The sequence below is a fragment of the Mycteria americana genome, chromosome 1, assembly GCF_035582795.1.
Source record: "Mycteria americana isolate JAX WOST 10 ecotype Jacksonville Zoo and Gardens chromosome 1, USCA_MyAme_1.0, whole genome shotgun sequence".
In the NCBI taxonomy this organism is placed as follows: Eukaryota; Metazoa; Chordata; class Aves; order Ciconiiformes; family Ciconiidae; genus Mycteria; species Mycteria americana.
Genome location: NC_134365.1, coordinates 206,720,881 through 206,734,662, shown reverse-complemented (window position 1 = coordinate 206,734,662; position 13,782 = coordinate 206,720,881). Strand labels below are relative to the sequence as shown.

The 13,782-nt window shown below is 35.6% G+C and overlaps 1 protein-coding gene across 4 annotated transcripts in view; it reads left to right on the top strand.

The window, feature by feature from the left end:
• DYNC2H1 (dynein cytoplasmic 2 heavy chain 1) overlaps nucleotides 1–13,782 on the top strand; it is a 186,797-nt gene that overhangs the window by 36,746 nt on the left and 136,269 nt on the right. For 2 of the 4 annotated variants that reach the window (XM_075491020.1, XM_075491023.1), the window contains 14 exons: nucleotides 353–555; nucleotides 1,055–1,237; nucleotides 1,449–1,631; nucleotides 1,786–2,009; nucleotides 2,820–2,935; nucleotides 4,970–5,169; nucleotides 5,823–6,087; nucleotides 6,428–6,635; nucleotides 7,008–7,137; nucleotides 8,522–8,677; nucleotides 9,708–9,967; nucleotides 10,620–10,866; nucleotides 12,432–12,583; nucleotides 13,111–13,255. In XM_075491020.1, the coding sequence (XP_075347135.1) occupies nucleotides 353–555; nucleotides 1,055–1,237; nucleotides 1,449–1,631; nucleotides 1,786–2,009; nucleotides 2,820–2,935; nucleotides 4,970–5,169; nucleotides 5,823–6,087; nucleotides 6,428–6,635; nucleotides 7,008–7,137; nucleotides 8,522–8,677; nucleotides 9,708–9,967; nucleotides 10,620–10,866; nucleotides 12,432–12,583; nucleotides 13,111–13,255 (2,672 nt within the window). The remainder of the gene's footprint in view (nucleotides 1–352; nucleotides 556–1,054; nucleotides 1,238–1,448; nucleotides 1,632–1,785; nucleotides 2,010–2,819; nucleotides 2,936–4,969; nucleotides 5,170–5,822; nucleotides 6,088–6,427; nucleotides 6,636–7,007; nucleotides 7,138–8,521; nucleotides 8,678–9,707; nucleotides 9,968–10,619; nucleotides 10,867–12,431; nucleotides 12,584–13,110; nucleotides 13,256–13,782) is intronic. The other 2 variants (XM_075491021.1, XM_075491022.1) reach the window with 2 other exon arrangements.

Genomic DNA, 13,782 nt, shown 5'->3' with positions numbered 1-13,782 from the left:
TCCTCAGCAGATCAATTAACAGATTGTGCCACACTGATTACTAGAGTGGACATAGCTGTAAACACTCCTGGTATAAATTGCTTTCCAGAAAAGCCTCTGTCTCTCTCTGTTGAGTGTAGAGGCACACAAAATCACTTCTAAATGACTGAAGTTACATGATGATTCACATTCTCTGTCAGGATCTCATTTTATGCTGCTTGCTTTAGATAATAAATAATATCTGTATATTCAATTGAAATAAGATCTGAATAAAATCTGCTGATAATAGAAAGCACACTGAGCTTGAGAATGGGTAATGTATATCTTCCTTACTACACTGTTGTGATTTTTTTTTTTTTGTGGTTATTTGCAGAATCAGGAATCCTTGAGCTCAAGCTTAAAGCTCTGATTCTTGACATCATTCATAACATTGATGTGGTGAAGCAGCTGAATCAAGCTCAGGTTCACAATGTTGAAGACTGGGCTTGGAAGAAGCAGCTGAGATTTTATATGAAAGACCAAAAATGTTATGTTCAGATGGTAGATGCTGAACTCCAATATACTTACGAATATCAGGTGTGGTATTTTTAATTTTTACCTGATGGCTTTTATATATGTGTCAAACACTTTTATCATTTCACACATATTGCTGGTTGCCTCCTAACTGTTGCCGTTTTTTTCAACTTTGTTGTGTCCTTAGCATGCTGTTTCATAGGAAATACTAAAAGATAGGTTAATAATTTTAATTCTTGATATTGATGGGGTAAATGTAAGTTGTATGGAAAGCAGCTACAGTATCATATAAATATTTTCTAATATGCTTGCTACTTTTACATATCAGAGTGCAGTTTCGTCTGTGTTGACCCCTTTTCTGTTATTAGAAAAAAAATTTGCACAATGCTATGACATTTGATATAAAATCAGGAAAACTTTATAACTATAAACAAATTCATATACTTAATGAGACAATAATCTTGACCGTTGTATTATGTTTTCAAATTAATGGTTTATGAAGGAAATTACATCATCAATAATTTCTGTCTACCAATCAATATAATTTGTTTTGTTTCTTCAGGGTAATTCCCCTAAACTTGTTTATACACCTTTGACCGATAAGTGTTACCTAACTCTTACTCAGGCTATGAAGATGGGCCTTGGAGGAAATCCCTATGGTCCTGCTGGAACTGGAAAGACAGAATCAGTAAAGGCCTTGGGTGGACTTCTTGGAAGACAAGTATTAGTCTTTAATTGTGATGAGGTGAATATGATTCTGTACAATTTGGGAAATGGATATCTATGCCCATACTTCATAAAGCAATATTATATTCTAGAAATACTTTTGATAATTTGTCAGTTTCCATTAGAAATTTGTGGATATTTCCAACGACACATTTTTTAATAGATGGGAGGACAGTCTTTCATTACTTTCTTGTTATTTGAATTTTGATAGTATTCTTTTTAATTTTAAGGGCATTGATGTGAAGTCGATGGGGCGCATATTTGTGGGCTTAGTGAAGTGTGGTGCCTGGGGCTGTTTTGATGAATTCAATAGACTTGAGGAAGCTGTATTGTCTGCAGTATCCATGCAGATTCAGACAATTCAACATGCATTGAAGAAACATAGTCCTGTATGTGAGATGCTTGGCAAAAAGGTATAGCAAAACTTACTTCTTCTTATAAAAATAGTGTATAAACAACTGGGTCAAACTTAAAAAACTGACTACTGTAACTAAACACAGTACACCCAACATTTCTCAATGCTGTTTCATATGACAATATACTGTTACAATGTACTTCTAATGCTAGGTTGAAATGGATCATAATTCTGGAATTTTTATCACTCTGAATCCTGCTGGAAAAGGTTATGGAGGAAGACAAAAACTACCTGATAACCTCAAACAACTTTTTAGGCCAGTTGCTATGACTCATCCAGACAATGAACTCATTGCAGAAGTGATTTTGTATTCAGAAGGCTTTAAGGATGCTAAAGTACTCGGTAGAAAATTAGTGGCTATTTTTAATCTAGCAAGGTGAGGTGTTTTTTTTTTTTTTTACCTTAGTCATGTTACCTTTCTAATTCTCTTCCTTCCTGCTTTCATGTTACCTTTCTAATTCTCTTCCTTCCTGCTTTTATTTTAGCATTGATCCTTGTGGTTGTCTCACTGCCATCTTGTTTATTCTCCATCTAGTCTATGCCAAAGCATGACTGTAGGGATACAGTCTACACATGCTTTCTGTTAATTTTCTGTAATATTTTATGACTTGGATATTTCAGAAAGCTATGTGTCAGAAACAAAACTAGACGTAAAAACACAGGTTTGGAGTAATCTAAAGTTTTACATTCAATATAACTCTTAAATCTGAATGGTATACCATGCATCTCTGTAGATACTAATTTAGCTTATAAAATAAAAATATTGCAATATATTGGGAGGTTCAGGTGTGAAAATATCTGGAATGCAGTTATAATCTCAAGGTGGCAAAGTACTGCTCCCCTATTAAGCTCAGTAAATATGAATGTGAGCATTTAGACTCTTGAAGTTGTTGAAATGCAAGTGACTATTTGGTTATAAGTATGCATATTAGAGAGAACAAAGTTCAGAGGTTTTAATTAATGCTGTTAGGGACAATAATAAATACATTAGTTGTTGAATATACTCCCTCTGAAAATTTCGGAGTGTCATTGCTTATCTCTCTGAAATGCATTACAGATGGTGCTACAAATACTCATCAGTTTATCTTTTGCCCAAAACCATATTATAAGCATATTCATTCACCAAACAAAAATTTCAGGTGCTGTCACCTAAATCTTATTACAATATTGCTGTTTTTAAATTTAGGGAGCTTCTGACACCACAGCAACACTATGATTGGGGTTTACGAGCATTGAAGACTGTTTTGAGAGGCTGTGGCAGTCTTCTTCATCAGCTGAAGAAAAGCGAAGCAAAGCAAGAAAGTAAGGTTGACTATGCCAAGATATTGTACATAAATCATTCACTACAGCTTTCTTGTTCACTGGAGTTTTGAGAAGCCATGGCTTGGATCTGGAGGCAATTTAGAAAATAAATAATATCTGTGAAAGTACTCCTTCATTAGGAGATCACAAAAGACTGTTGTCATATTCTAGATCGAGCTTTTATATGATAAGAATATAGATATAGGACTTTATTCTGGGATGATTTTAAGTGATTCTCAAAGACTCTTGTTTTCACTTGGCTTAGGTCAGGAAAGTTGATCCTCTGATACTGTCATTATTCATCAATTATCAGACCATTTTGATTCTATTTGAGGATTGCTAAAATTGTCACACGGCATTAGATTCAGATTGGTAAACAGAGACAAATATAACGACAGGTAGAAATGATAGAAATGTATTGGACTAGACTGGGTCACTATTTTTTTTTAAGATTTTTTTTTAAATTATTGTTTGTTGTTGTTTAGATTTTAAGTAAGTGGGAATTAAGAGTGTGGGATGGATGAGCATTTCACATCTTTAGGACACAACTTCTGCTTCTTCTTTGCTTAAACAGCATGTATCTGTCCAGACGGTACTGAAAGTTTTTAGAGACAGCCTTGGTTTACAAAGCTTGGCAAAACAAATGGTCTGACAACTTTAAAGGATTTGTAATTGACTTTAGTTTGGATCTGCCAAAGAAGGATTACCAGCAATGTGTTTTAGGGCACATTCCCATCACTGTTCCTTGCTATGACATTTTAGCTTCATGTTTAGATATGTGAAATTTGCTGAAATTTGCTGGAATTTGTTTCGTGTGGTTGAAATTATAGTTTTCAATAACCCTGTGAAAGGCAAGATGGATGGATTTAGCTTATGATTTAGACCCAGAAATTTTTCTGTGGTTTTGTTTTGTTTTTTATCTCTTAGCTTGAGAAGCGTAAGATATTTCGAACAAATGCGGTTTCCTGTTTCTTTATGTTTGCTTGTATTGTTGAGTCAAACTCCTTTGGCGTGTCAAAATGTTGACCGTGTTCTTAAATGTTGCTTAAATTTTGTATTACTTCCTTTAGTAAAGCAGTTCAACCTTTCTAAATCAAGCTCCTTAATGTCAACATTTTTCCTCCTAACCGTTTATCATGCTATTTAGAAAATTTGCCTGTAGAAGCATTTGCATTTAAGACATTGTTCAGGATGAAAAACCTTGAACTTTTTCCAAATTCTAGAAGGGTATACTAATCCATAACTTCTGAAGCATTTGCGAAAAAGCTGCAGGAAAAAGGGAAGTTAGGAAATGGACACTTTCTGTCCCTTGTGTTGAATTTGGGCTACAGTGCATTCTGGTTTGGGGCAATCGTGCATACAGAAGAAGGGCAGAAACACAGGATGATTTTCACCTGTGATTCTCAGTGCTGCTCTCTGCAAATGTAAGTGTTTTACATGACAAAGTAATTTGATTAAAAAAGCAAAACAACAGAGATCAGAGCCCTGTGCCTTTCCCATCATGAGTATCTATTTTTCTGGCAGAGTAAAGCTTTCTTGTGGCTGTTTTCGTTCTGGTCCCAAAACACTTACATTTCCATGGTACTTCTGATTCCAGAGGAGCTGTGGAGAGTGTTCACTCCTGGAATATTCGTAGTTAATTAGGGTGCACTTGAGAGATGTGACTTCAAACTGCCTCTGGCAGAGTAAGGTCTAGAATCCAGGTCCTTAATTTCTTTCATGAGTGCTTTAACAAGTAAGCTATTGTGCATTGCTTATCTTAGTGCCACTTTATTCATTAGGCTATTGTGTACTATCTGAGCAGCATCATAACCATCTCATATCTGTATAGAAAGTATCTGTGAGCATATGTGATACTTACAGTAAGGCACTCATCTAACTTCCAGGTAGAGTGGTACATGAACTGGAATGTAGCCTGAGCTGTGATTCTACCTTCAACATCTTAGCAGTATGGGCTCAAGTGCTGATATATTTCAGGGAAAAAAAACCAAAAAGCAGCTTGAACTGATCTGTATTCTTTGCTTTTATTTGCAGTTAATGAAAGTCATATGGTGGTTCAAGCTCTGCGGCTTAATACCATGTCCAAGCTTACATTTGCAGACTGTGCAAGATTTGATGCACTTGTTAAAGATGTATTTCCTGGCATTGACTTTAAAGATGTGGAGTATGCTGAGTTAACTACAGCTTTACAACAAGTCTTTGAAGAAGCAAACTTGGAAATTATGAGCACCCAGGTAAACATCAACTACAGCAACAAAACATATGAGTTATTCTGAATTAGAACTGATTAACATTACATTTGACTCATTTCTGTTTACTTTTGAAAGAAACCTTTTATAAAAAAGTGAAAATAAGTAATAGTTAGATTCTGATTAGATTTATATAAAAAAATAGATGTGTGTGTTTGAAGCATGGTAGTTCAGTTGTTAATTGAAAGAAAAATAGCAAGGAAAATTAAGATGTGAACATTTGACACACAGTTTTGTTCAAGCCATGTACAAACTCCAATGAATGTTTTGGACAGTGAAAGAATTAAATATGCGAACATTTGGTTTTATCGAGCAGTTCTGTGTCTCATTTATATATATATAGTAGGGCTGGATGAAGTTTTGTGACTAAAGGTTCATTAATTTATCAGTAAAAATATGCCCAAAGAGGGCTGATATTTTTATATCAGTAATTTAGTTAAGTGCTTCTAACATGCAAAGTAAGTTTCTTGATATTCTTTAGTATCATAATCTTAATTAATTCTGCAAATACCTATTGTTTAAAAAAAATTATAGAAACAAAGTGACTGCATCCAAAGTAAATTAGAAAAACCTTAAAAAAGAACATGACTGAATTAGCTTTACAACTTCACATAGCCATTATCTCTCTTATTATCTAGATCAAGAAGGCTTTGGAATTATATGAACAACTACGTCAAAGAATGGGTGTAGTTATTGTAGGTCCAAGTGGTGCAGGTAAATCAACACTTTGGCGGATGTTAAAGACAGCACTTGGTAAAACTGGCAAAGTAGTGAAACAGTATACTATGAATCCCAAAGCTATGCCTCGACATCAGTTGCTAGGCCATATTGACATGGATACCAGAGAATGGTCTGATGGCGTGCTTACAAATAGTGCTCGACAAGTGGTTCGAGAACCCCGAGGTATGTTTGTGAAGGAGGTAAACATCGTTATGCTTAAATTACTGAAATTGTTTATTTTCAGTTACATTTTTATATTATGTTATTATTTGTGCATAGCATACAGTAAGAAAAACTTTTGGTGACAATTGTAGTCAAGAACACTGATATCTACTTTCCAAATTTTGTGATAAGAAAGCAAAAATAGACATCAGAAGATAAAACATGTAAGGAATATCTTTTAAAGAGTTTATATTTAAGTTATAATGAAGGAAGAGTGATAAGTAGTGTTAAAATAGCAAGGGGTCATATTCTTTAAATGTTTTTCTTGGGTTTGATATTTTATTTTTGTGTCTGGAAATAGATATTACTTCATGGATAATTTGTGATGGTGATATTGATCCTGAATGGATTGAATCTTTGAATTCTGTTTTGGATGACAACAGATTGTTGACTATGCCCAGTGGAGAAAGAATTCAGTTTGGCTCAAATGTCAACTTTATATTTGAAACTCATGACCTTAGCTGTGCCTCTCCTGCTACAATATCTCGAATGGGAATGATCTTTCTGAGGTAAGTCACAGGATTATTACATACTTTTAAAGTAAGCAAATATGCCTACTTTTCTTTTCTTGAAAGACAGCCTGAAGTGGATGGAGCGATTTAATTACTTGCTTACACTTATGAAGCAAATAACTGGGGGAGTTTGCTTTAGGTTGCATGTCCCTTCTACACTGTCCTTTTATAACCTTATAAATGAGCAGACTTTTTGAAAGAGACATGGTAGATTTTTTGTTTGTGTGTGACCCTTAGAGAGCCCAAATATGGGTTAGAAATTCTTGTTAAACTCGTTCCCTGAATTTTTTTGTTCCCTTTGAACTATTCTATGTGAAGATGTGGATGCCTTGTATTTGTTGAATCTTGTTTTGTTTTGCTTTGACTTAGTGATGAAGATACAGATCTTAATTCTCTGATAAAGTCTTGGCTAAGAAGTCAGCCGGAAGAATGCAGATACCACCTTGAAAATTGGATTGGGGACTATTTTGAAAAGGCTTTAAACTGGGTTGTGAAGAAGGTTAGTAACTGAATACTTAATCAATTTTCAGCTTCTATTAAGATGATGCATTTATCTAGTTTAGCACTGAAGAGATCATTCATATTAGTTTTTAAATTTTAAGTAAAAAAAAAAATCTCAGTGCTTTTTTGATTGCTGTTTTCTTCGTAAGATTAATACTGGAACCATTCTCATCAGTTACCAAAAACTAATTGCTGTACTTAAAGTTTTGAAACATTTAATACAATTTTAACTAGTTAAAGCCATGTATTTCTGTGAAACTTAGTATCTGTCTTTAATTTTCCATACTGGACATTTCTTTATACATTTTCAAAGACCTGAAAGATCCGAATGTCTAAACTAAAAAATGAAGAAGTGAAGAAATGGTTTTTCTAGATTTAAGTTATTGACTATAACAAAAAAAAAAAGCTAAAATTTGAAAAAATGCACAGTGCAGACCAGGACTTGTAATAGGTTGGGGAGAAATGTAATGCTAGACACCTAAAAAGACTGATAGAGGCATATCTAAAAAAGTAGTCTGATTGTTCAGAATGGTAATTTTTCACAGCTCCCCCTAATCTGTCCTGGGTTTAAGTATATAACTTTAGTTCTTTAGGATTCAACTCAAAACCTTAACTGAAATGTTTTAACAGGTGAAAGGTGGTATGTAATAACAGTATCACAAAAGGATAGTCCAAAACCTTGTACATTATCTGGATTCTGTGATTCTGGGATGTACATCAAGATAATTGTTCTGCATATGCTATATTATCTTAAGTAGTTTGGATGCTTCCCTGCCTCCCCTTCTTCTGAAGGAGTTGCATTTGCATTGAACAAGTGACTTATGTTGCACAAAACATTATTTAGGAGAAATCCCCACTTCTGTGGCCAGTAAGCTAGTATTTGGGAGACCTGTGTTACCTCCCCTTGGGGAACACATATGGTCCCGTGGTGTGTTTAATATTGTTTCCCCTCTTGCTTCTTTCACCCATGGAGATTTTTAGACTTTTAAAGTATCTTCAGGTGGATACAGAGGAAAAACCATGACACAGATCCTGAGGCTGCAAATCCCCTTTGGTGCTAAAGAGCAAAATCCATAAAGAATCCATTCATGAGAAAGATTTCCAGTATACAGTTACGTTGATTTCTTATAGATTCTCAAAATCTGTAAGGAAAGTTCTGATTGCTTATCCTTAATTACATCAATACATAGTCTGGAATTAAAACTTCCGAATCAATGCTTAAAAATTATTTCATGTCAAGTGAATCTTCTAGAATAACAGCAGTGTTGAGAACTTTCATCATCTATGGAAGTGTCAAAGGGCAATGAGTAATAGTCTGCTAGCAATACATCACATTTATTTTTAGGAATATATTTAAATCTATTACAACTTGCAATTTACAGAATGACTCTGTGGTAGAAACAAGTTTAGTTGGAACTGTGATGAATGGACTGTCTCATCTTCATGGGTGTACTGATCGTGGACAGTTTATTATTAACTTGTTACGGGGTCTTGGTGGCAATCTGAACATGAAATCACGACAAGAATTTGCTAAAGAGGTAATAATCTTTTTCAGCAAGTTTATAAAAAAATTGTCAGTATATGTAGTAGGAATAGTGATTTTCTGTCTTCTAACAGTGCAAATTTACAATAATAGAATATCTGTGTTCTAATTTGTTTGCAACCTGTGTTGTCTATAGGGAAATAGCTCAGAAGAAAAGGAATGTTTCATATGTCACTGATATGCTGCTAAGTGCATCCAGTCCAGATAGCAATCTTGGTGCTGCACCAAGGGATACAGAACAGCCTCTGTCCATACCATTTTATGCAAGGACCCACTATAGCAGACTGTGTGTGTGTATATGTATTGGGTATATGTAATACAGATTAATTGTTGTGGGTTTTTTTCTGTTCAGACTGCTTGAAATAATAATGTGGGGGCTTTGTTGCACCTCACTAGGGAGGTGTTCTTACAGCATTATTTTGAGTTTATGTATTGTATGTGCTGGGCTATGGTTCTGTCTTTGTGTAGATACTTGAGGACACAAGGACTAGGGAGTAGTGTTGGAAAACTATGTGAGTATACTGGTCCATAGTGTCTACAGAGGGCTGTCCCTGGAGATAGTTATCTCCACAATCGCCCTTGGGTTTTGTGTTGGAGAGAAGGAAATAGTTCCTTGCAAAAGAAAGGCTGGAGCTGTAAATATATAGAGGGCAGATGGTAAAGGTTTAGACTGAGCTTCTGGAATTAGCTATTGATGAATGTGAAGGAGTTATCTTGTTCTTATGATTATTATTATGTATGTTGCCTAATATGAAAAAAGTTTATATAAAGCTTTGCTTTATATTATGAAAAAGTAATATGTGGAAGAGTAATATGTTACTGTTTAGTTAAGGACTTAATCATAAAGCATATGCATAACATGATTGAATTTTCAAAGGCAGCCTTAAAATTATCAAATCAAAGAATTATATACTTGATTTTGCAGAAGTATTCTTTGAACATTCTTTAGATTAACTTGAAATTGTAGATCTTGTCATTTAGAGTATGAATTTAACAGAAGCTTTATTGTTTTTTTTTTTTTAAAGATCTTCAGCTGGGCACAAGAATCTCCACCAGATCCGAGGAAGCCCCTGGACACATATTATGACACTGACTCTGGACAGCTAATGCTATATCAGCTGAAAAAACCTGAAAATCTAACAGCTGATGACTTCAGTAATCTCCAAACACTTCCCGTCATCCAAACCCCTGACATGCAGAGAGATTTAGATTACTTTAGAACCTGGCTAGACTTTAACAATAAGCAGCCATTTCTTCTTGTGGGTCCTGAAGGATGTGGAAAGGGGTAAAAAGTATTTCCTGTTTTAAGCAAACTATAATTCTAGCTATTTGACAAAGTTTGTAATATTTTGTTATAATGATTTTATCATATGACTCTCTGCTAGAATATCACTTACTAATGAAACAAACCTGTAGTGGCAAATAGTTAAATTCTTATGAAGATCTACAGGGAAAGTTCAGGCTGCTACTATGTATCTAAGACATCTGAATGAGGCTTTTACATATGAAATAGGACCTTTGGAAAACCTGTGCTGTCATGGAGCAACAGCTGAAAGGCACGTGAGGAATCCAGTCTCATCTCAAGAGGCTCTAGATGCCTCTGTGCAGGCAACTGAATTTAGCTCATCCTGTTGCCTATCTTAGGTTCCTTATTTAGATGGGCTGGATCAATATATACAAGGTATTTAGGCTAGGTATTTGTTTTGTGTAACTGTATACTACACTTTTATTGAATTTCTTGAATGGAAAATATTACAATTGTAAAGGCAAGAATGTTTAATTCAGCAAACCTAATGCATCACCTATTACATTAATACAGTATGTAGTATATGCATTTTAATTCAAAAACTCTACAATATCTTTGGACACACAGTATTTAAATGCATTTATGTATTACTTAGGCTTGAATGTATGTACGTACACATTTCCTTTTTTAGGATGCTGCTTCATTATGCATTTTCTCAACTTCGATCAACTCAGATTGCTACCATTCACTGCAGCGCACAAACTACCTCTCAACATCTTCTACAAAAATTGAGTCAAACTTGCATTGTAATCAGTACAAACACTGGGCGAGTGTACAGACCAAAGGACTGTGAAAGGCTTGTTTTGTACTTGAAGGATATTAATCTACCCAAACCTGATAAATGGGGAACAAGCACTCTCGTGGCTTTTCTACAGCAGGTGAACACTTATTTCTGTTATTTATAAAGAGACTTAAGTATATTGGAAATAGTTTAGTGTATGTAGTAAATACCTACATTGATTATTTTCAGAGTTAACAACCTGCATCTGTATTGACATTAGTTTTGTTTGTACTTTGATAGAAGATGTAGGTGTCAGCCAGAAATAAGATACCATTTTTATTTGACTTATATGCATAAGTAAATAAAGACAGTGCTCACCTCAATGAGTTATAAATTCATAGGCCTATGAATGACAAGAAAATCATCAGGAGGAGTCAGCATGGATTCACCAAAGGCCAGTCATGCTTGAGCAACTTGATAAACTTCTATGATGAAATGACAGACCTGATAGATGAGGGGAGAGCAGTAGATACGGATTTTTTGTATGAGATTTAACAAGGCTAAGTGCCGGGTCCTGCACTTGGGTCACAACAAACCCATGCAACGCTACAGGCTTGGGGAAGAGTGGCTGGAAAGCTGCCCAGTGGAAAAAGATCTGGGGGTATTGGTCAACAGCTGGCTGAATATGAGCCAGCAGTGGGCCCAGGTGGCCAAGAAGGCCAATAGCATCCTGGCTTGTATCAAAAATAGTGTGGCCAGCAGGACTAGGGAAGTGATCATCCCCCTGTACTTGGCCCTGGCGAGGCCGCACCTCGAATCCTGTGTTCAGTTTTGGGCCTCTCACTACAAGAAAGACCTTGAGGTGCTGGAACGTGTCCAGCAAAGCTGGTGAAGGGTCTGGAGCAGAAGTCTTATGAGGAGCACCTGAGGGAGCTGGGATTGTTTAGCCTGGAGAAAAGGAGGCTGAGGGGAGACCTTCTCGCTCTCTACAGCTACCTGAAAGGAGGTTGTAGCGAGGTAGGTGTTGGTCTCTTCTCCCAAGTACCAAGTGATGGGAGAAGAGGAAGTGGCCTCAGGTTGTGCCAGGGGAGGTTTAGATTGGATATTAAGAAGTACTTCTTCACTGAAAGGGTTGGAAGCATTGGAAATGGCTGCCCAGGGAAGTGGTGGAGTCACCATCCGTGGACGTATTTAAAAGACATGTAGATGTGGTGCTTAGGGACATGGTTTAGTGGTGGACTTGGCAGTGCTAGTTTAACGGTTGGACTCGATGATCTTAGAGGTCTTTTCCAACCTAAATGATTCTGTGATTCTATGATTCTATTCTATGATATAGTCTTACCTGGACTCCACTAAGTCCATTGACGCTGTCTCCCAAAAGATCCTCACAGAAAAGCTGTTGATGTATGGGCTGGATAAGCAGATAGTGAGGTGGGTTGAATACTGGCTAAATGGCCAGGCTCAGAGGGTGGTGATCAGTGGCACAAAGTCTAGTTGGAGGCCAGTACCTGTTTAACATCTTCATTAATGATCTGAACAATGGGGCAGAGCGTACTCTCAGCAAGTTTGCAGCTGACACCAAACTGGGAAGAGTAGTATACCTCTGGCAATTAAGAGAACAATAATAATGGTATACTTCTCACTAATTTTTTTTTTGTTTTTAGTTTTGGTAAGATACTCTGTTGGCTTTCTTTTAATACAATATTTATTTAATTATTAAAGGTTCTTACATATCAAGGATTTTACGATGAAAATCTGGAATGGGTTGGTTTAGAAAACATCCAAATTGTGGCTTCCATGTCTGCTGGAGGAACATTAGGAAGACATAAACTTACCTCCAGATTTACTTCTATTGTTCGTCTCTGTGCAATTGAGTAAGTATGTGGAAATTAGTTTGACTCTTAGAACTCAGATTCAGCCTCTGTTTATAGGGCCCTTGCTGAATGTAGTCTTTATGAAGATGTGCTGTTCTAGTCTTTCATCTTTTCTAACAGTTTGGGATCTTCAGATTTGGTGCTGTTTTGTGCCTCTTGGCACTAGAAACCAGCTAAGGAGCGATCTGTAGCTACGTGTTGTTAGTGAAGTGTTTGAAATATGTTTCCTGTTGGATGATTTTGCTTTTCAGTAAACTGCTTTCTGCAGCTTTACATTAAGGTGGTGTTTGGTTACAAAATTAGAGAAATTGAAAAGAAGTTTGCTTGTTTTTAAGTTTGAAGAGATTTACAGATATATTTAGAAAATTTCCAAGGGTGGCCTATTGCAATAAAATGATAATTTTACTTAGCTGCTAGATGGAGATGCTATTCATTGAAATTTCTCAGTAATTGTATATAACTTTGAATCATTTTAATAAAATTAACAATAATAGTCCATAATGATTACTTTGTTTTTTCCTTTGAAGCTATCCAGAAAGAGACCAACTGCAAACTATTTATAGTGCCTACTTGGGACCTGTTTTACAGAAGAACCTAAAGAACCACCCTGTTTGGGGTTCTTTACCAAAAATACATCAGCTAGCAGGATCTATGGTTCAAGTATATGAACAGGTGTGGAAATTTAATTTCTTTTTCAAAGAGATGGAAGATTCACAATTTTTTGTAAAAAATAATTAGCTTTTGATATTAACAAGAGAATAAAAAGCTTTATCAGTATTAAAATCTAAGTTTATATCTCTTTCATAATGTTGATATAAATTTTAAAGCTATTTATTTACAGAAAATCCTAGGTATTAGGGGGAAACTGAGTAAGTGGTAAGTGCTCTTGCTTTCCCACAGATTTATTGTATGATTTTGGCAAGCATCTTAACCCATCTATACTTTCAGTTCCTGATTTATAAAAGGTGGATAGTAGTGTTTTCCTACTTACTGGATGAGGAGACAGTGTACTTTAAAGATTCTTATGCGCGCAGATGTTATGGATGCTATTATGAATACAGAAGAGAGATATGAGGATGGAGTCCCTTATACACATTAAGGACTATCTGTTAAAATTTTATACACTTAAAAATAGGTGCTTAGACACACAAGTTCTTTTTATCCTCCCAATTAAAATTTTTCGGACCTCTACCTAGCAG